Source organism: Orbicella faveolata, unplaced genomic scaffold (genome assembly GCF_042242905.1).
Source record: "Orbicella faveolata isolate gen_17 unplaced genomic scaffold, um_ofav_v1 contig_35, whole genome shotgun sequence".
NCBI classification, from domain to species: domain Eukaryota; kingdom Metazoa; phylum Cnidaria; class Anthozoa; order Scleractinia; family Merulinidae; genus Orbicella; species Orbicella faveolata.
The window spans coordinates 29,897,910-29,919,884 of record NW_028301564.1 but is presented as its reverse complement, the minus strand read 5'-3'; the positions used below and the strand labels follow the sequence as shown (position 1 = coordinate 29,919,884).

General features: G+C 36.9%; 2 protein-coding genes across 3 annotated transcripts in view; one reads left to right on the top strand and one right to left on the bottom strand.

Annotated features, from left to right (window-relative positions):
- LOC110043062 (arf-GAP with Rho-GAP domain, ANK repeat and PH domain-containing protein 1-like) overlaps window positions 1-11,885 on the bottom strand; it is a 33,137-nt gene extending 21,252 nt beyond the window's left edge. Inside the window, exons 1-14 of one of the 2 annotated variants that reach the window (XM_089272467.1) lie at window positions 11,812-11,885; window positions 9,670-11,290; window positions 6,947-7,173; window positions 4,970-5,035; window positions 4,443-4,480; window positions 4,190-4,265; window positions 3,589-3,657; window positions 2,897-2,963; window positions 2,745-2,797; window positions 1,958-2,011; window positions 1,383-1,432; window positions 1,223-1,271; window positions 985-1,097; window positions 157-241 (exon numbers count right to left, since the gene is read on the bottom strand). In XM_089272467.1, coding sequence (XP_089128593.1) covers window positions 157-241; window positions 985-1,097; window positions 1,223-1,271; window positions 1,383-1,432; window positions 1,958-2,011; window positions 2,745-2,797; window positions 2,897-2,963; window positions 3,589-3,657; window positions 4,190-4,265; window positions 4,443-4,480; window positions 4,970-5,035; window positions 6,947-7,173; window positions 9,670-10,891 — 2,169 coding nt within the window. In that variant the 5' untranslated portion in view covers window positions 10,892-11,290; window positions 11,812-11,885. Of the gene's footprint in view, window positions 1-156; window positions 242-984; window positions 1,098-1,222; window positions 1,272-1,382; window positions 1,433-1,957; window positions 2,012-2,744; window positions 2,798-2,896; window positions 2,964-3,588; window positions 3,658-4,189; window positions 4,266-4,442; window positions 4,481-4,969; window positions 5,036-6,946; window positions 7,174-9,669; window positions 11,291-11,811 lie in introns of those variants that run through there. The other variant, XM_089272466.1, reaches the window with a different exon arrangement.
- A 2,058-nt stretch (window positions 11,886-13,943) lies between these two features.
- LOC110043064 (ubiquitin-like protein 3) lies at window positions 13,944-21,945 on the top strand. Its single transcript, XM_020748472.2, has 5 exons — window positions 13,944-14,206; window positions 16,594-16,702; window positions 17,506-17,592; window positions 18,630-18,707; window positions 19,124-21,945. The coding sequence occupies exons 1-5, from the start codon at window positions 14,159-14,161 to the stop codon at window positions 19,177-19,179; spliced, it is 378 nt and encodes a 125-aa protein (XP_020604131.1). The 5' UTR covers window positions 13,944-14,158; the 3' UTR covers window positions 19,180-21,945.
- Window positions 21,946-21,975: the final 30 nt, after the last annotated feature.

Genomic DNA, 21,975 nt, shown 5'->3' with positions numbered 1-21,975 from the left:
ATTTCCAGCTGGAAAAATTTTCTTATCCATAAACAATTCCCATAGCCAATCATACTGTTACTAAATATAATGCAAAGAAGTCTTATGATTATCCCTCTTGCTGCAGGCTGAGATGAATCTATAGTCATTTCAAGGGACTCCAGAAGTCTCTCTTACCGTTCTATCTCCAAGTCCTATCTGGATGGCTGTTTCAATGGCAATAATCCAGGAGGACGCATCAAATTCACTATCTCCCTGAAAACTAAGGAGCAAGGACAATCACACAAAACATCAGTAACCGACCTTAAATGGCTTTCTTTTAGACAAGAACAATACATAGATAATTAACCTGCTGAAAAACAAACGCAAGCCTGAGGTGAAAAAACAATGGGAATGCATCAGAGTCGGGGCAGGAAAAAAACCCAGGTCTGGTTGCCAGGGCAAGAAAATTTTGCTCTTGGGCAATTGAAAATAGAAGTTCAGTGGCCTGGTGGGCGAGTGAAACTAGCCTCAGTAGTCTTGTGAGTCTGAATAAAAATGCCAGCTTGATAAATGAAAATTTCCAGCCAGAAGCTATTTCAAACCTTAAGACTGGAAAATTAGTTAACCATCGGTTGAAAGCATGGATTAGTTAGGAATCCAAGCATACTTGGTTCGCGTTTGTCCTCTGATTTTCATACTGGGCGCCACATCAGCAAGCAATATGTAAGTGGGGGCAAGTGAAAATTGAAATTTACTGGCCCTGGGCAAGTGGATTTCTATTTTTTTTTTCTGGCCTGAGAGTTGAAGAATAAAAGTTGCACAAGAGTTTACTCAACTGTCAGCGAGCTAAGCATGGCCCAAACTAGAGAAACTTTACAAGGACTCTGAAGGAAAATTTGATAATCTTGAGAACACGAGTTAGAGTCTTATTTCAACTTTTGTTTACACAACAACATTATTGATGATCACAGTGAGATGTACAAGTCATTAACAATGTAAATAGTGGCTGTTACACAGACTAACCTGTAAGCCTTACTGTTTGTGTTTACCACAAATCTGTTTTTGTGTCCTTCAACCTTTCGTACATTGGCAAGTTTAGCATTGATACAGTTTATTGGTGTTGCATAAACAAAGTCCTAGTGGAAATAACACAATATACTTTCAGGTACTTTTAAGTAACAAATATAAAATATCAACTAGTTACGAGATATATATACTAAAGTCAACAAAAAACAAACAAACAAACAAACAAAAAACGCACCTCGTATGTGTCATAGTAACAGATCTTGTCGTCTTTGATTGCAACATATCTGGAAATAAGCCAAGTTTAACAAACAATTACTGGGATATCCACACACCAAGAATAACCACTGTTTTTTTTAAGAATGTCTTATCCAGCAAGGAATTAATTCAACTTTTACCTTTTCTTCCAATCTGCAACAACATTGTGTCCTTGTTTCTTAAGCCATCCCTGAAACAGATGTAAAACCATGACAATAAATTTGTTTAAGGCACAAGATATCTAATACACTGTTTCTTATTTTGGTGCATTTTCCAGCTTCTTTTTTCATCTAACACATTGGCATGCTGATGAGTGTTTGACAAGGGCACAGCCCAAGTCAACTATTTTGCATAATTAGAAAACAAGAGTGAATAATCTATTGTAACTGTGTTAGTCTAAATCTACTAGTCGTTCAAAACTTTATCTAAATCCTCTCCACAGACACTTCGATAATGCAAAGAAGCGGCCTCCATTTTGTTAACAACTGCACAGTGGTAGGCTACTCACTATCTACTCAGAATAGATAGTGAGTAACGTAGCCAATAAGAATGGCATTTGTGATAGAATGCTAGTAGATTTATACTCAAGTAAAAAATATGCTCCCAAGAGGAAAGAAGCAATGTTTATTAAGTAGAGCTTACCTTGCCTACATGAGATATAACTTAAAACAAAGATTCTATACTCAGTCAAGTAAAACAAGCAGACTGCCAGTACCTCTTTGTCTGGATCGCTCATTTCTCCCCCACTCTTCCACATTTTGTTGTCACCCTAAAACATGACAGAAACAATAAATAATCAAATTTAAAGGAGTTTTCACTTGGTTGTTGAAAGAAAATAAGAAATATTTATATAGTATGCAACACAATAGGTTAAAAATACTCACACTACTTTGTCATCCAATCATAAGTAAAACACTCTCACACATTTTCCTGCACTTTGCAGGAAAATGTGTCAGTTCTGATTGGTTCACTGGATTGTCTGATCAGAGTGGTTGCTTTCAATTGCTTATGATTTTGACTACACTAAATTAAAACTGACACATGGTGTTCAAAAAAACACTTCCAAGTTCTCCCAACAAAAGTGACAACTTTTTCCAACTGGTTGTATGCCATACCACTGACCTACAGGAAACTTGTGGAGCTAAGCCATATAGCTAAGCCATTTAATTACATGTAGACTCAAATGTGGCAAACATCCTCCACCCTGCCACAATCAACAGGTTGAGGTCAACATGCAGCCCTGTAACTGCTCTGGTCAAATCTTTTCAAATTTCCCATGGTGTTGATTTAATTAGCTTCAGCTGCAAGTTGATAACCATCTTAGTGTTTCTCTTGCCTAAAGACGCCACTGCACAACAGTCTCCTTTGAAACTAGACTTCTACCTATATTTACATCAAATAAATTTTTCCATTTCCAAACAAAAAAATGAAAATTTGTATGTAATTTCCTCACTAGAGATGTCAGTCTTTTTCATTGTCTGACATTACAATACAAACTTTACCTTGAAGCTGATGATTGCCTCCATGAGGGTTTGAGACCAAAGATTCATTTCCGCTATTGAAAAATACATAGAAAAAGAACAGATTAATATAAAAAAAATGTCGTGGGAAAAGTGGTTCAAAATACATTGAAATAACAACTGGGATAACTCACTGATGTTTTCTGATGCGAGAATAAATATCCGGTTTGGAGTTATGACTTTGAATGTTGCTCGTTTCTCCTGAAAATAAAATAAAAAGAAAATACAGTAATTAGAAAACAATATGCAAGAAGTCGCCCAAATAGTTACCTCTTACCTCTAAATGAAAATTGTCATGCCTTTAAATTTCAGGAAAAATAAAGACCTTTATTAGGTCCATGAAACTTACAAAAGTTGAATCAAAATACTAGGGATTAAGCTGGGTTAATTATTTCTCAAAATCAAGTGATACAAAAAGACATATTTTACTGTCTAACAGTTTAAATTTCTAGAGTGTAATGGTGTTCCTACATCCTTATGGCCCAGCCAGCATGAAGAGGATTTTTACTCTGGAAATGCAATGGTGTCCAAAAAGATAGGTCAGTCTCACTCATTGTAAAACAATGACAACAGCCTTGAATACCAGCCACTGTTCAGGAAATGAGCCCACCTTCTTCTCACACTTAAGAAACGAAGAGCGTCAGATTCCCAGCTAATGCTGAAATCTTAACTGTTCACCTTATCTCAAAACCAGACTTCCAAGAAAATTATTAGGACATGATACATTAAGACGTAATCCCCAGATGACAATTTTCATTGTGTTTTTGTTTTTCATCACTTGCCTGTTTGATTACATATCATTATTAAACAGAGAAATTACACTTACATCTTTGACAATTTCAATGTCCTTTATCTGACTGACAGGAATTATATGAAGGGATTCATGTGTTGAATCCTGAAAAGAGATTGCACAGAAATGATTGCTGTCAGTACAGTAAGATGTTGAGTGAACATTCAAAAGCTTCTGCTCCTAATTTCATATTCATTTTCTTTTTCTTCTTGCTTTCTTGTTGCTGTTGTTGTTTTGGTTTAAGGCATAACTGCTGTTAACTAAAAAAAATAAATTCTAAGTTGAATATACGTGAATAAATGAATTGGAAGTTGAACAAAAGCTGGATACAGTGTAGTTCAGCTTGTTAACAGGAGTGGACACTGAAAAATCAAAAGCCCAGGGAAACTCTCATATGACACGGACAGGAATGTTCATCATCTCATTTGAGGGTGTACTGTAGATTGCAGATTTCAGTATTATCAAGGTTTCCACAAATCAAAAACATCCTGATGTTATTTAAGCTAAGAGCTGGTGGAGGAATTCATGGATAAATGCTCTGAAAAGCTCTGAAAAGCTGTAACACTGGGACTACATCAGTCATTCTTGTGCATTTATTGCAAAAAATAACTTGCTCCAGTTGAATGTCAGCAGTTACCTTATCTTTAAAGTATCTTAAATCCACCCCATCAAAAATGAACCAACGTTTTCTCCATCCTTTATTGTTCTTTTGCCTGAGTGAAAAACATAACTTGCACTTTGAGAAATAACATAGTCCTGTTTCTGAAAAAAAATTCTCTACATTGCAAATATTTAGACAGGACTTTTAGACAGATACAGTAAGAGAAAGTTAGCATTTTATTATCTGCACAAGGAATGATCAGAGTGAAGTAAACATTGAAAAACCTCACCCTCCTTGTTTCCAAAGGTATCCTTCACTCTTGCGAACCTGTGTGCATCAACAAAAGTTTTTTACAACATCGCACACGAAAAAAACATTGGTAACAATCACAAGCATAGGACTGAAGAATAATACTTACCTATATCTGATTTGTAGGGTGGTTTCAACAGTATTTCAACTACTTTTGACCACTGTTAGCCAAATATATGAGTATTTTGATAAAGAGATACCACAGTTAAAATAATTTCACAGAGAAAATGATGAAAACATTGTCATTACTTGGTAACTGCACATATTTCACAGGTCAAGCAACAAATGCCTAAAGATATATATGTTGTAGTTTAAAATAAATTTCAGATCAAAATGATTTTAAACTAGTTTGATTTGTATGTCTCTTTGTTCCAGATTTATTACCATGTTCCTAGTTAAACAATTAAAATACAAAGCAAACTAGTTTGAAATCATTTTGACCTGAGATTCATTTTAACCTACAGCATATTCATGTATGTAGTCAGACTGACTAACTGGCACACTTACCCTTGGACTAAGAATATTTTTGGACATCCTAGATTCATCAATACTGTCAAGACTGTCACCTCTGGCCTAATAGATCACAAAGCAGCAATTGAAGTCGAGATAACATTTTGTAGACCTTTAATCCCACCCACAAACACCATGAACAAAGTTGAAAACATCTCACTGATCAATTTAAATTAGGAAATTAAGAAACTAAGGAGGCTCAGTTTGATGTAAGAAACTTGGGAGGCTTAATTTGAATCAGGTTACTCCACCTCAGGATGGGGGTTTTGACATAAAACATTTGCTAGGATGGTAAACCTTTGATTTTGCCACACTATGTCACAGAGATAAAAAATGAGGCAGCCTACCAAAGTTTTGCTATATACTGGTTCCTTAGTAACAGAGGTTACCCTGGCAAGTATTGGAAAATAACAATGAATGTTGGCTAATTTTTGACCACCTTTTACTTCCTGATAATGAGGATTTTGTTTATTTAGATCTTGTTCCTTGTATATTTAGTACAGGTGCAATGATTATCATTTTATACAAATTCCCCAAATTCACAGGTTCTGTGTAAAGATATGCAAAGTAAGTAATGTTCACAGTGATGTTAGGACTCAAAAAAAGTGCCGTCTAGTTGTCCAGGATGAGAAGATTTTCCCACAAGACATTCTCACTTGCCCAACAGGAAGAGCTCAGGTAAGTTGTCAGCCAACTGAATCAAAAAGCAGCAAACTAAGACTTGCCCAGGGAGCAAACTTTTAGAGCTATTTGTCCAAAGGGCATATTTAAAAAGAAGATGAGAGGCTGCTTAGGAAGAGCAACAGCAGCATGGAGATGGTTGATATCATTTAGAGGTCTTCAAGGAACAAAATATCAAACCTAATGAGAGCCCATCTAATGCAACCACCACAACCATGAAATTTGGCTTTCCTTGTAATAGATTTTAACTCCAAACTCCAAAAAACCTTAAAAACAATTTAATCAGTAGCCAGTGCATCAGTACAGTGGAATCCCAATTTCTCAAACAGTGCTTGACACTAACTTTTTTGGATACAAGGCAGTGGGCTAGTAAGCAAAAAAGCTACTGGTCCCAAACAGGCCTGAAAAAACACACCTTCTACAAAAAAAAAACTTCCCAAGTAATAGGGTTGCAGTAAATATATTTTTCCACGAAACTACATGTAACTAGTCTAGGGGCAAGTAGGAGTGTATTTTTACTGGCTCAGCATGGAGTTTTACTAGTCCTGGGCTAGTAGGCTAGCGTTAGTGTTGAGCACTGTCAAACCTTCGATTTTTCGAACTTCCCAACATTCTTTCCTTCCCCTCAGTCAAATACTGTAAGTTTTATCCTAATATTTTCTTGAAACCACCCTCAAGACGGCAGGGGCAATAGTGATTAGTGGTTAAGCCTAGAAAAAGTTACATTTAAAGAACATAACTGTTTAAAAAGAAACAATCATTTACGATTTCAATTTTAATAACTCTTAGAGTATTAATTGCTGAGAAAAAAAAGAAATTATATTGTTGTATTTAGAGTAAAGATCTGAGTATTTGTTGATATCAACAATATTTAAATAAATAAAAAAGAGTAAGCTATGACTTCAATTGACAGCCAATGAGGAGAACAACAAAATCCACCACAAAAATCCTTCTTGCTGCACCGAAAATGCATTTACAGGTGTTGTGACCATCATACTAAGGAACAGATATGAAGTTCAGAAACGATTTCAAGAGAATCAACAATGACATAATTGTCACTGCTATAGTAACCTCTATTACTAAGAAACCAGCATAAAATGAAGCTATATCCATATGTGATTACCATGGTGTAGTTGGGAATAAAATGTAATTCTCCCCTCTGACCAAATATTTGTTCTGAGAGACCCACAGTACCAGGCTAAAAAAAAACTACAGTCAATGACCACAATGCTTGACAGTGATTTCACAAATCATTCAACTAGCTCCTTCAATGTTGACTACAACATAAAGTACCTTTCCCAGTTGTTCTGGTAGATCATCAACCAGTCCATCTAAAGAGTCATCACTTTCGTAGTCAGTTTCCCCTGCATCAGGATTTTTATGGCCTTCTGTGGACCCAACTAGATCATAAATGGAAGAATTCTCCCCTGATCCCTCTGCAGGAGCAGATTCAACTGATGTGTGCCCTTCAGTCGGTCCAGCGTGATCTATAACTGGCCTAGATATCCCCTGGGGAACACCTGATAAAATGAACAAATCATTTACAGTGTATTTATGGAAACCGAGGCCACCCAGACAATGAAAATCAATCAAATGACAGAACTAAAACAATAGATTCCAACATTTTCAAATCCAGCCAATCAAATGTCCTATTTTTAAATCCAGTCAGTCAAATCTCCTATACAAAACAATGAAATCTAAACTTGTTCGTCATGATGCTCACGTGATTATGGTGTTACTTACTAATAAAATGTCAAGCTCAAACTGGTAGTAGTTTCGTGTGCTTGCAGGTTTAAGAAGAATGAAATCTCAACTTGTTCGTTATGATACTTACGTGGTTATATATTGCCAGCAGATCGTGTGCCGTAGGGTTTGAACATTGTCCCGGTTGTTTAAAAGAAACCCTTGAAATGGTCTCTGAGTTGTTTCACATGTGCGCAGGTTCAAAATGTATGAATTGGAAAGGGATTATTTTCTATGTAGCTGAAAGGAGCTGAATGCAAACTTAAAGCAGGAGAATTGAAAAGTTAACCTGACACAAAAATGGTCTTGTAACCTGAATTCTTTGTTCGAAATATCTTCGATTTTTCCTATGCATGGCACCATTGTTTTTAGTTCTTGCCTAAGTGATTTTATGCAGTGGCCTCCAGGGATGAGCACACTAACCCTGGATTGAGCTGTCGGTGTTCTTGGGGACATTGTGTTGTGTTCTTGGGCAAGACACTTTACTCTCACAGTGCCTCTCTCCACCCAGATGTATAAATGGGTACTAGTGAATATAATGCTGCAGGTAACCCTGCGATGAACTAATATCCCATCCAGGGGGGAGTAGAATTACTCCTAGTTGCTTCATGCTATGGAAAAAAGGGATAAGCTCTCGCCTGATGGGCCACTTTGTTCATATGCAGACTTTACCTTCAACTGAGTGATTTTACACGCTGAGGCTTTGATAGTACAACACAGAAAAAAAATTCATTTAAATTTTTGATGAAGATGTTATTTCAATACACTGATAACCCAGAAAGGGAGCTCAAACTCCGAAAAGTACAGCTGCTGAGACAGTGAACCCAATGGTTTTTCCAAGAATTTACAGTCTGCTGTGACAACTGAAAGCTGTGTAAAAATAGAAACACGCATAGACAACAGGAGCAGAATTTATTTTGTTAAAAAAAAATCAAATCTATTATTCTACGATTTTAAATAACAGCCGTAAAAATGATATTTTGTGTGGACACACATTCAAAGTGGAAAATGGTCAATCGATCCACTGAGTTTATCACGTTTGTCAATAAAATCTAAAGTAAAGTAACAAAATATTTTCTGACACGAAAGTACTAACGACTTGAGCTAATTGACAAATTATTAACAGACACCATAGTTGTGTAAGCATCACAATAAACAAGTTGAGATTTCATTGTTTTGTACCAGACATTTAATTGGTTCCATTTGAAAATGTTGGAATCTGTTGTTTCAGTTCTGCCATCTGATTGGTTTTCATTGTCTGGGTGGCCCCAGTTTAAGTTAACACACTGTAAGGTATCATCCAATGACTGGTATTTTCGAGTCAAAAATGTCTTTAATGCTTGAAAACAGGAGGTAAAATTTTAGAAATCTGAACACTATCAACTTGGTATTTTTATGTATAGAAATTGGTTTTTTCTTGTGATGAAAAGAATACATGTATGTGCCCTAGACTTTGGTGGTAATATTTGTCTAACCACTGGATTTCTTTGTTGAAGGTCTCACAAGGTAACAAGCCAATGTCTGTCTTACAGACTAGTGGACCATCTTTAGTCCATGTGAAAGTATGTGTACTTCCCTGTGTGGAATTCTAGACCATCTCAGGATTACCCTAGCATTCTGCTTGGTGGTACATAAAGTTTTGAAAATTTAAGGTGGCTCTGAACCCTGTGGACAAATTTTTTTTAAACTTTGCCAAAAGTTGCATCTTGTTCTGCATATCAAAATTGATAATATAAAAAAATTTCACCGTGCGATTTCTTGAATTATATGCTCTTGAAGCTATAATTAAGGGTGTTTTTAGAAGGTTATACTGTTGCTATGGTAATGTAATGTGTCATGAAAATGATAACAACATCTTCACCGATGATTGGACAGTTTTTTTGATACCATGATTGTAGTATCAATTGATAAAGAGTGGTTAAAATGACTCATGAAAATATACGTCTTGGAAAGTGCTGGAAGCTGTTTTGAGCCACCTTAAGATCACAATACAAGAATAGCAGATTTACATGTTGTCGTCATTTGACTACAACTACCAGAATTCCTTTCGTTTTTCCTTTATTTTTTGAATTTTGAAGTCCCAGTGGGGTTTAAATAACAATTGCCCTAATTAGCATAAGAAACAGACTGAAGTAAAGGATTTTGGTTTTTGTAGTCAAATGACGCCATCATGCCGAGCATGGAGCATTCTATTACCAAAGATTTCCAAACTGAATGAAGACGGAGTAGAAAAGGATTCCTGTTTTTAAGATCAAGGAATAAGCAAGCTTTACCTGGCTGTTGCTGATGTTCATTTTCTCCTTTAACTTTTACAGCTGGTTCCCTCCCAAATACTGAACCAGATTGCCTGGAAGGTGGGACAGGAGGGGCTGGTCTTTTCGTTGATGCAGGTCTAGGCATTGTCGATGGTTTCTCTTCAGAAGAATCAATCCTCCTGTTACCAGGTGTTGAAAATGAGTTTGTCCTCTTTTCAATAGTATTGTTAGGATGATCAGAGAAGTCCCCTTCAGAAACATTTCCTGCTGCACTCTTAGTTAGCAAATCCACTACTAACTTGTTGTCTTCTGACTTAACTCTGGTTCGTGGTTTCGGTGTCGGTCTTGAGGAGGGTGCTCTCTCAGGTGCTTTTGGTGCAGGTCTCTGTGGCATGGTTTTTTCTTTGTTGACCTCTTCACCTGAAGTTACCTCCTTGCTATCCTCCTCTGGTTTAGGCAATTGTGGAATGACTGATGTGGAATTACACTGAAGGAGAGCATCACCCTCTTCTGATGTATTAACCGCTGCAGCATTGTTGGCATGGCCACCAGATATTGCATGCTGTTCTTGTGTATAAGTGTGTTCATCAGTTTTTGAAATGTCCTCCGCAGTATTTTCAGGGGACTGTTTCTTAACTGTTGTTCTTCTAGGAGGTTTTACAGGAGGTGGTATCTTCTTTGGAGGAATTTCAGACTGTTGTAATTGTTGTCCTTGTTGGTGGGGATCTTGCGTGAGAATATCTTCACCCCTTGATCTTTGATCAGAACCTTCCACTTCTTCTAGGTCAGCCCTCGGCGGAATAGGAGGTGGTAATTTGACTGAACCTTTTTTCTTTGGAGGGAGCATGGGTGCGCTGACATCTTCACTGGTAATATCATCAGCGGACTGTGAACTTCTTCTACTAAGGGCTTCGTTATCAAAGTTTATGAGAGGGCCTTGCTGTTCATTTCCTGTTTCGGGACCATGGCTTGTTAATCCCGTACTTCGGGTGACACGGTCTTCTTCGTTCGTTAATCCCAAGCCAAGTTTCTCTCTTAGCTTTTCAGCATACATCAAAAATCGCTTCCGATGATACGGCAATACAATTTCCATTTTATCGAGTGCATTTTCATTGAGAGTGCAACACAACTCTAGGGAAGTATAACCATTTGACTCAAGTTTATCTGCATACCTGTCAAGCCTAACTTCGGAAGAGAGCCACTCTTTGACTGCCTCAATGTCCTGTTTTACGGTAGCCATAAGAAGCTATATGGTTGCAGTTTTCCTAAGATCCATGTCGCTATTCATCAAGGAGAAATGCAGGCTTGATTTGCAAGGACTTAAAACATAAGCCTATCACGAACACATCTTTGAAGCCCCCAGTAACTTTACCATATGAGTCATGTTTTCGATAGAGCACTTCAGCTTCCGGGACCCGTGAAATGCGCACAATCGCGTTGAGGAGCTGTGCTGACCACAGCTGACCACACTTCAGCAGTCACGGGACTTCTGGACAAAACCACTTTGAGGGGTGGTGAGCAAAGACAGCAAAAGTGACGCTTTCCTCTTGTATCTGATATTGTTTGCTTGTTTGTTGGATTGTTTGCAAGCACCCAGATGTGAGAAGTCACGCCCTCCCAAAAGGCTGAACAGGGTTGGCTGAGAAAACATCAGAACAAACAGACACAATAAACCCCGGGAATAAACCTTGCTGTAGCCCATCAAACGACAACCTACGTGTAGCCGTTACCCCAACCTCCCCCCCCCCCCGAAGAAAAACGGAAGTGGGGAATGTCCTTCCCCCCTTCTCCCGTTTTCCCTTGTGAAGCAGGGAACGAGTGAAATCACAGGTTCTAAAGAGAGGTGCGTACGCCCCTTTCAACCAATATCATAATCTCTTGTTTCAACCAGTTTCAACTACTGAATACGGTTCCGCATGGAAGATGAGGAATCGGGCAGTAGAATGAAATTCGACAAAAATTGTGTTTTCTCAGCTCCAGAAAAAAGAAATTAGCTTAGCGAAATGTAAGAAAAAAAAAGAATGGGAAAAAACAAAACAGAAAGTAAGTAACAGTCTAAGAGAAAGACGGAAAAAAAAAGACTCGTGACGTCATTGCGGTTTTATGACGTGCGTGCGTGTACGCTGTTTCAAAGAGACATGATAAAATAATTCCACTAACCTAAGCAATAATGCTCCGATAAAACCAGCACCAACTACCCGGGGTAAGTAAGAAGCTCTTCGAGGCTGTCCCTTCTAAAGATAAGGAATAAACTGTCGCTGTAAATGTTTTCTCTTTAATTTGTTTGGTTCCATTTTGTTTCTCTCGTAAATACACTCGCGCGCGAAACAATCCCTCTTGGGTTATGTGCCTGATTGTAGGTGATTCCGTGACCATGTAAATCCTGAAGCTACCAGTGCCATTAAAGTAGGGATATTGTGGGTCATATGGTCAGTCATTTCATTAGCTCAGGTTTGAATTTTCTACACTTTGCTAGTGTTCAGACTCTTTCACAATCCCCAATTGAGTCCCAATTGTATTTTGCGTCCTTTTTACATGTCCATACCAACTAAGTTGCAATGACTTTCTAGAACTTTTAAATAGTGGTTTTTCTTACTCCCAGTCAGTGCACGGGGGTTTTTTTTTATTATTTTTATCATGCTCAATTAAGTTGCTGGATATTGAATGACTACATCGCCTGTTGGTTTTTCCCGCCTCTCCGTGCAACAAACACTAACAAGCACGCATGTTTGAATAAAGAAACTTTACGCTTCCGCTTGTTGTTTCTTAGCAGCGTAAATATTAGCCAAAGTAAAACCTCGATTTCTTGTTTCACTGAAAATAAATCAACGGTAAATATCATAAAATCAAATTACAGTGGTAAATCACGGTTCGCCGCTATCTTTAGCAGGACCAAGATCGTTTCTTTTCACGTTCCACTTCTGAAAAATGTTTAATAGTGGCTTATGCATGAAAGCATTGCTGAGGAATTTGACTAATAGACTATCGGTCAACGGTGTTTTGGTAAAAACCGTCATTGCCATACAATAATGATCGCTTGTTTGCGCTCGGTCAATCAATGAATGAATGCCATTTTCATAGGTACAGTGTAGAAGGGAACAAGATGGTTTCGTGGTAATTCAGAAACATCAATTACTCGTTTCGATTTTCATTATTATTCACCGTCTTTTGTCAAAACAGTCTCGGATATAATAAAGAGGATAGAAGTATAAAGAACCGTTAATGATTGAAATTCATGCTGGAAGAAACTCCACATCCATTTCAGAATCAGAAGGCATTAGAGTATATAATGAAATTGCGTTAAATATATACAGATTTAACCAAGCCTAGAAGCTGAGCTCCTGATTGCAATAACTAACTATAATGGAAAAAGAGAATTTATTTTTCCGTTGGATCAGAAACTCAAAAAATGATCAATTGTGAGAATGCAATTGTTCAGCTTGTGGTTTTCCTATTTTTCCGGTTAAATCTTAACAAACTCACTATACTTAATAAGCGTCACCAAGATTGTAGAATTTACGTTCGGAATATATCAGGGACTTTCCAAGAGACGATTAGCGATTGTGCAAGGACATATGTCTGAAGAAAAGTCAACAACGCGCCAGGAAATCGACCCAAAGTTGATCAAAATCACGCTGCGCGTAAGGCGGTCTCGCCTAAATTCCCTTTCAATGTTGCACTCCCGAATAAAACTGGTGTCATTTTACATCCTTACCTCTCCATAACGGCCACCTCTGTACAACGGCCACTTTCCTCTGTCCCACGCACGGTGGCCTTTGTGGAGAGGCTCAACTTTATTGGAAATAAAAGGAAAATTGAACTAACGTGACAGTTTATACCATTCACGTCGATTCAGTCATCTGCAGGCAACTGGAACCTTCCAGTTTTCTGGATCCGAGTTTTCAGTGTTGTTATCATAAAAACAGTTTCGTTTTGTCACGCCTAATATCACTGAAGTCGTTATCAGGTTTTTGTATCGTCATACGAAAGGTCTTTCCTTGGGCAAGGACCGTGAATCAAGGTATAGAACAGACTTAGGTTTACAGAAACAGGAAGTTGTTGCGGCCTTGTGGGGTGTCAGCAGCAATGAGGGAGTCGGGGTAAAGAGTTTTATTCCTACCTATGAATCACATGATGGCAAAGTTGCCTGCAGCACTCTAAAGGCCTACACCTCATTAAACAATCTTTAATCTTCGCCGGGTCAACGAGCAGATAGGCACGGCCGAGATGCCATTGTGTTTTGAGGAGGCGCGTGACACTTCTGACGTCATTAGAATTTCCCAGACTTCCTTGCAGCACACGAAAGGAATATTTTTTCGTGCGGAGTGTCTACGATGTCTGAAAGAGAATTATCGAGTTAAAGAAGACATGTAAATCACGAACAAAGTGCCTATGTTACTCTCATCCCTGTAAGAAAGTTATAAAGATCATTTCCTTGGGATTTTCACCGAATTCAAGAACCGTCTTGGTCACGACTTTGAAGCATTCTTGACACTGGTTACCCAGTATGGGTGACAGTGTTACGGCACGACATAGAGCGATACCAGAGGACAAGGTGAGAATTTTTCAGCGCTCTCCCTTCTTGATTGTAGTTTTAATGTTACTCATATCTAGTTTCGGTTGTGTTTCTTGTCCTACAACTAAAGAGATTTAATTTTGTTCGGTAGAACTCGCTTTTTTAGATCTGAATTATATATAGCCTTGTGATCGCAGCCTGACACTGGATGTTAACAAGTTGCTTCGCGAAGATTAGAATTATAAGCTTACAATAAATCATATTTTAGTTACGAGTTCCGGACACTTTTGGTCTTTAAACGAGATCTTGATAACACAATTTTTTTTCTTACCTCACAAAGTTGTTTTATCCTTTCCATTCTTTCATCATATCATGCCCACATGTGCGAAGTTAGGAAACGGTTTATAGAACTATGCTTTAGGAAGTACGCGAATGGGCACGATAAAGTCGCTTCGTCGTCTGTACAGGGCCGGGAAAATCGGTCATTGGAGGAAATTTTAAACTTTATTTCAGAAAGGGATATTCTTTCATGGGAATAATAAATGGAAATCCCGCTGTTTGTCAAATACAGGAGAGATCGTGCGTCAAATTCGTATTTCTGCTTGCTGTGGTTTCGTCTGTTTAACAGGATCAAGAAATAGCTTGTAGAAACTTGATTTCCGTTGCACGTTTCAGCCTTTTGGTTCGAAAGTAAAGCTTCTGGCGAGGCAATCGAGCAATCCCAAACTGCAATAAATGGTTTTCCTAAATCTCAAAATAATTCATTGGTTCTCACTTCTGGTGAATGCTTGTTGCTGTATTTTTGACAGCGTTTGAATCAAAATTAGACAGTATAGTCGATAAACATCACGTTAATTCAAATTGACGCCAGTTCTCATGATGACGGTGGAAAATATTAGATCGCGACCGCAAATTTTGTCAATTTTATCTCGAATCCGCGATGTTTTGCCGTGTTTGTGTTCGTAAACAATAACAAGGACCGACCGTTTTTATACCCAAGAGATGCGTTAAAGGAAATGTTATTTTTGACTGACTTGTTGAATAGTGGAGACGGTTTTGCATTGTTGACAGAGAACATTTATCTGTAATAAAGAAATTAAATCCTGTCCATGTTTTTTTTTTTTTGTTAGTTTCAAAAGCATTTCACAGTTGGTGTTTTTTTTTCTAGAGTTTTTCACGATCCTGTTACTTAGCAATTTGTGTTGTACCATGAGGTGCTAACAGACACAAATTAAACAACTCACAATTCTGATTTCAAATTGTAATTTTTCTTTTCTGAGTTGCTACAGAGTCACACAAATTTATTCCAGAATCCTAATGGGAATTATGTTATCAAATTGGCCTACTGTTGTTGTAGAATTGAGTGCTGATTGGCTATTGAGCCATGTTTTATTGATTTCTTGATCACAGATAATTGGTAACAAGTTATCTCCAGTGTGTTTGTAGTCAATAGTGATTATTGTCTTCAAAAATCTTCAAGTTTAAGTTGTGTGCTGCATTTAAACTTTTTTAGCTGATTAAAATTGTTTTCCTTTAAAATTAGATTTCTCAGGCAAAGAATCAAGTCAGTAAATTTGTTGTTAGATTACGGACAAAAATTTATCAAAGCATTCAATAGTCTTACATGTAAACACCTTTTGTACTTGAGGCTCATTTTCAGCTTGCACTGACCAAGGCTGTGGTAGTTAATTTTGAAATCAATAATATCCTTTCTAAAAGACATCTCTCCTCATGGCTCATGACAGCTTTGTTAGAGATTGAAACCAATTCTGCATCTGATAACATGATATACATCTACAGTTCAAACCAGATTGTGAAGTGCCCATACAGAAAGAGCCAAAACAAAGCAAGAATGATTTGAAGAGACTTGAGTTACATAATCAGTATGCCTGGATTTTCATAGTCCACAGACATGATTATTCTTGAAACTTTCATTGTTTTTAACATTTTTATATTCTCCTTTCATATTCAACTTATCACAAGCACGGGACAAAAAAAAATTCTGGGTCCCTGGCCAGGTTAAGTCCATGAACTCTAACATACTAACCCAGGCACTCTATCCACTGAGGTGCTGAGACACTCATTATGAGAAGGAACATTTTCTGTGATCACAATGACATACGTCCTGCATACGTTAGGATTAGCAATGTTAAGACCATACTGTATGGTGATAAATGAATAGAGATGGTAATTTACTAATATTAAAGTAGCAGTGTGGGTAATTGAAATGGGGAAAGGGGCGACATTTAGTAGTTATTGTTGTGATGAGTTAATGCAAGTGTTTGGACATCTTTCAGCTGATTTGGTATATAATTTAAGCAGATTTTTTTTTATATTTTTTTAGTGAACTTTATATACAGATGAAGTTACGACAAATTGACAAGCAAGGTTTTATGCAATGTCTCTTGGTTCTCTTTGTCTTTCAGATTTGTCTACGGTTGATCCTAGTTTCTGGAAAGACACATGAATTTTTGTTTTCGCCAAGTGACACAGCATATTACATAACTCAGCATGTTTACGAAAACTGGCCTGAAGGTTTGTTGCTAGTTCCTCTAAATATAATAAACTGTAGTTTTGAATTCTAATTTATGCTTGTAAACCTCTGTAAAGGATGATGCAGTACATTAGTCAACATTTTTGCCCAATGAAGAGCAAATTAAAAATATCCCAATGAGCTGTTGATGAATAGTTTTGATCTCCAAAATGTTTATTTGTCAGATATGCATAGAAACCAGTCAATGGGTGGTCTCGTTTATGCATATGCAGACTGCTGTGGGCGTCATATTTCACACGTTTCTTTTCATCTGTAGAAAATTTTAGGAAAGCTAACTTGATCTTTACAAGAAAAAAAAGTGTTGCTTGTATTATAGGTTTTTTACAGCTTTGAATGCGTGTGTGTACAGGTGCAATAATGTCACCCACCTCCAAAATTGTTGGGTGGGTTGTTAAATTGACAGCTGTCAAATCCAGCTTTTTGTATGACATACATACTGTTTACACTTTTGAGCATATTTTCACATGATGTCATTTTAACTGTATTGGTGTTTCCAAACAAGGAGATTTCTTTCCTTTGAGATATGAGTGCTTTTCTTGTGCTAACATGAGCTCTTGTTTTAAACACCAATTTGGCCACTGTGAAAATTGGATTTGTGTATGACGAACAGTAAAGTTACAGGTATGGTTTATGGTAAGTTGGTGCCAATGGTTATTAGGTTTGTATTTTTATCACACGCAAGAAACTGGCTGTGTTTCATGGTCAGAATTAACTGAGCCAAAGCATGTATTCAGTTAAACTTTTGTTTTATAGAAAAAAGGCAGTGAGTTTTGTTTGTTTTCAGATTGGACAGATGAAGCTGTCAGTTCACACAACATATTAAAACTTATCTACCATGGTCGGTTTTTACATGGGAATGTATCTTTAGGAGGTTAGTGTACCTGATAAGGTTGGAACCCCTGATTGCTTTGCCACAGCAATTTAGAGTGGGAATGCTTACTACATGCCAAGAGAGGCAAGAATATTTGGGCATTATGTGTATCTTAGTTTGGGGAAAATACAACCCGTGTTATAGCTGTCTTCCCCAACAGGAAAAATTGGAGAGAGGGTCTGTGCTTTACCATTGATAATCATATTCATGGCCATGTGGTTTCCCACAGAATGTGTGGAAAATGACCCTACTGTCTGATTGATCGTTTGCGGTTTAATGATCAATAATGAAAATTGTTGAAACTCAGCACTTTGTGTTTTACTATTTGCATTGTCAAATATCTCTGTAGTTGGTCATAGAGCCCACAATGGAAATTTGTTCCTTAATTTTTCAGTGAGATTTAGAATTTTGAAGTTCAAAAGCCCAATTATTGTGTAGTTCCAGAAATTATCCATACCTCCCCCATGGAAGGGATTTTTTTTGAAGACCACCCCTCTGGAAATTCCAGTTAAGCTTCATACATTTCTTTAAATTTTTTGGTCTTCCAGAACCCACCACTCCCCAGGGAATTCCAGTCCCTTCCGTGGGGGGGAGTATGGATATTTCCTGGCACTGCACATTAATGGAGAACCGCAGCATTTTATGGTGACATAGTCTCTCAGCAAATACTCGGTTTCAAACTTTCAAGGCTCATTAACTGTCTCATGCAAAGATCACGTGCAGAGAGCAAGTTTCTTTGTGGTCTCCATGTATCACAGCAGCTGTTGCAACACTGAAGTGGTTTTAATGCATGGATAATTTATGCCAGGAACACATTTATTGTGGTCAATATACAGAGGCTCTTTCCAATTTTTCTCTCAGGGAGAGCAGCTGTAATACACAGGCTGGGGAAAATATCACTTAAATAATTGAAATCTACTTTGTCTTGTAGCCAGACTCTTTAAGCTTAATGAGTGGCCTTATTGAAGGTGTGATATTAATTGAAGGGTATAACATACTTTAATAATAATTGATTAGTGATGTTTCATTGTTTGCAGCTCTTAATTTGGAGACTGGAAAACGAAGTGTGATGCACCTTGTAGCAAGAGAGAACTTACCAGAACCAGCAACACAAGGTAATTAATAACAGTAACCTCTGCAAGTGGTCTCCGTGACACTGAATTATCTCTGCTGAAAGAAATAATATTTAATACACTTTACATGCAACAAAAGTTATGTGCATTATTTTACTTAATTGGTTTTGCATTACCAAACTACACAATGGGGTTAAAAAACTAATGCCAGTTTGTCATCCAATCAGAAGTAAAACCAAAACCAATATTGACTTACTTAGTTACGCATGTTTTCCTGCCCATAAAGCCAGTACATACAGTTAGTTACATGTATTTACTTTGAGTTTTCACTGGTGTGTTGGTTTGTTTTTTTCTGTTGTGATTGGCCAGAATGACTTCTTACTTGGTTTTGCTTTTTTTATTTTTGTTTTGTTTTGTTTTGTTTTAATTCCTAATTTTTTTTTTCATATTTTCAACAGGTCAAAGAAATCGTGACAAAACAAGTGAACAGAGTTGTTGCTGCAATATTGTTTGACTTAAATTTCAGCTCTAAAGATTTTGCAGCGGTGATCTGCTCAAAACATTCACTTTGGTTTTCTTACAGTTTAAGTTTATGTCCAATTAAAGCGTTTTGGGTTTAATTAATAGTTAATTAATCCCTGGTGTGTACATGTATGTAAGTAACGTAATGCTTAAGACAAAGTAATAGTCAAAATAGGTTAATCATTACATAGATGCTGAGCTAGAAAGATATCAATAAATATTGTATTTAAGTAATGCTAAATATTTTCTCCTTTTTTACATTAATTTGTTGTTATGATGATTGAAGTTGCCATTCTTTTATAACCAGTCTTGCAGTCAATATTGTTATTTTCTTGATCATGTCCACACAATCTTTTTGGCTACAAAATAAACCAGCTATTGATTTTCTTTAGTTATTATACATTTGATATGTACATTTGTGAATTAGTCAATTTTCTAATGTGAAGGGTTTACCTTTCCTGATGTCATGTTAGCTTTTTTTAGTTTTTACTGCAATAGTTTGCCTTCAGTGATTCAAATCCCTCTCTCTACATCATGTATTCAGTTTTTCGTGGCCTCTGTTTTTTTGTGAATTTTTCTCTATTGCATGGCTAGCTCTTCACCATGATCAGTTACCTATTTTGCCCCCTTGAGATTGTTCCCTGTATTCCACAGGGAAAGTGTTGTCCTTTATTCATGTGATAAATCCTTGTTCTTGTTCATCAAGCTTGTTTGGTCAAGATGGCTGGATATGAATCTTGTTTTCTTTTTATGTGATTGTGGTCAGACTGTATCTCAGTCTATCAATCACCCACTCATTCTCATCTTCCTGGCTGGGACATAAGGCTATCTCAGTTCATAACACACAACAAATATTTTGCCTATTATCCAGCCCTCTTGATCTCATGCTCAGTCAATAATTCATCATGTAATGTGCTGTTCCAGACAAATATCCACACTCCTCTCTAGGAAGGTTTGCAGTTTTAAACTCCAACTGCACCACCACCAGCCGCTCTGGAAATTCAGGTGAAGCTTCCTTTTTTTTGTTAAAAGAATCAATGACTTTTAAAACCTGTAACATCCTTGAAATGTTAAGTGATAGAGGTAATGGGTATTTTGCTGGGACCCTAGATCTAATGTTCAAGTAAATCACTGACAACTTTGCAACTGGTCAGAATGGCAGTTGCTTTTAATTAAGTTTAAAAAAGAATTAATGCCATATTTTTGTTTAAATTGCAACTTTATAAACTTATAAAATGTTAATTGTAATTATTTTCAGATATCATTTATAATTTGTTAGTGCCTAAAATATCAATTTGATTTCTCTGCTTCTTTAATGAACTGATACTCTGTAAGAGTTCTTTGACATGGAATACATCGCAGCTCTCTAAAATTATATTCGCCCAATCTGTGATGACAGATTAGGAAAGAATTGAGCTAGGTCATGGAGTTTTGGGCAATTTCAGCACTAATGAAATATGAATAGAATTTGTAACTGAAGTTTTGCAATAACAGCTTTCAAACTTCTGTGAAAACTCATTAAATGAAAAACAGGAAAGCCAACGAGGAGCATGGATGGGCAAAGAAGATTAAAACTTTTTGCATTTGGGCAAACTTGAGAAACATTTGCCTAGACAAGTGTCATTTATAATGCGTGAAAAGCATCTCCATTTGTTACAATAAATTGCCTTTATTTTGATGACAGACAGTTGCACAGCCAACATGAAGTTTACAGCTCACAATTCACAAAAATATGCATAATTGCGTAAAATTATCATGATTGTGCACCTTTGATCACATGCAGATGTTGTCACTAAGCTTGGTTAGCAAGGGAGCACTGTCAACTTACAGTCATATCTGGCTGTAAATCTTTTTTGTATATAATAAAAGACTGTGACGCCATGAAGAATTTGAACAATTTCAAAAGGAATTCAAGGCAAATGTTACATGTATAATCATTTATCCACTTCTATCCTTTTACTTTGTGAGACAAGCCCATGTACAATCATGATTTTGTGATGTCCAGTTTCATGAAATCAATCGGTTCATGCTGAGTATTCTGTGATCTTGGTATGGTTGCAACTATCTTGAAATCATGCCTGTGATGATGTCCTGCCAATAATCATTGTAATTTAGTTTTTACTTGGAAGTAACTTAAGTTGTTTTAACCATCAACTGTAAATACCATATGATACGGAATGCATCACTTATTTTAGTAAAAAGCACTTAACTTATCTAACCTCGAGGCCATAAGCAGTTCCTTTTAAACTCTCTGATCATTAACTGAGGGTTATGTAAAAACTAGTGGGGGGAATGGACATGCAGTTGATCATACACTTTCTTGTTCTTTGGCTTCTTGTGCAGCATTGCCAGAGTCAACACCTTTCTGGCTGACTAGCTTGTTTGATTACAACTTTTGTGTCATTATCTCGTAAGTTACTAGGGGATCTACCTAAAGATGAGTCACCATTGATTGATTGATTGATTGATTGATTTATTGATCACTGATCTTTTTTTTTCATAATTTCCAGTGACTCTAAGGGTTTGATGAATTTAGTGCTTTTCACAGAGTGAAGTTAGTTTTAGCCTTAAATGATAATGTTGTGAACATAATGTACAACTGTCGGGTGTTTTTAAAAAAAAAAAAATAGATAACTTTATTTTCTCATTACTTCACCTCAATGTAAATACATTGCTAAATAAACAGGCTTTTGGCCTGTATCAGAGTGCAAGAATTTTACTGTAGACAACAATAAAACTACATATTCATAAAACAAAAGTTGTTCAGTTTCTGTCACTTTTTTTTTAC

Excerpts from the sequence above, each read along its gene's own strand:
- LOC110043064 (XM_020748472.2), top strand. The coding sequence starts at position 14,159 with ATGGGTGACAGTGTTACGGCACGACATAGAGCGATACCAGAGGACAAG. Across the intron at positions 17,593-18,629 it reads TGGGAATGTATCTTTAGGAG|CTCTTAATTTGGAGACTGGA; the intron begins GTTAGTGTACCT and ends CATTGTTTGCAG. Across the intron at positions 18,708-19,123 it reads ACCAGAACCAGCAACACAAG|GTCAAAGAAATCGTGACAAA; the intron begins GTAATTAATAAC and ends TATTTTCAACAG.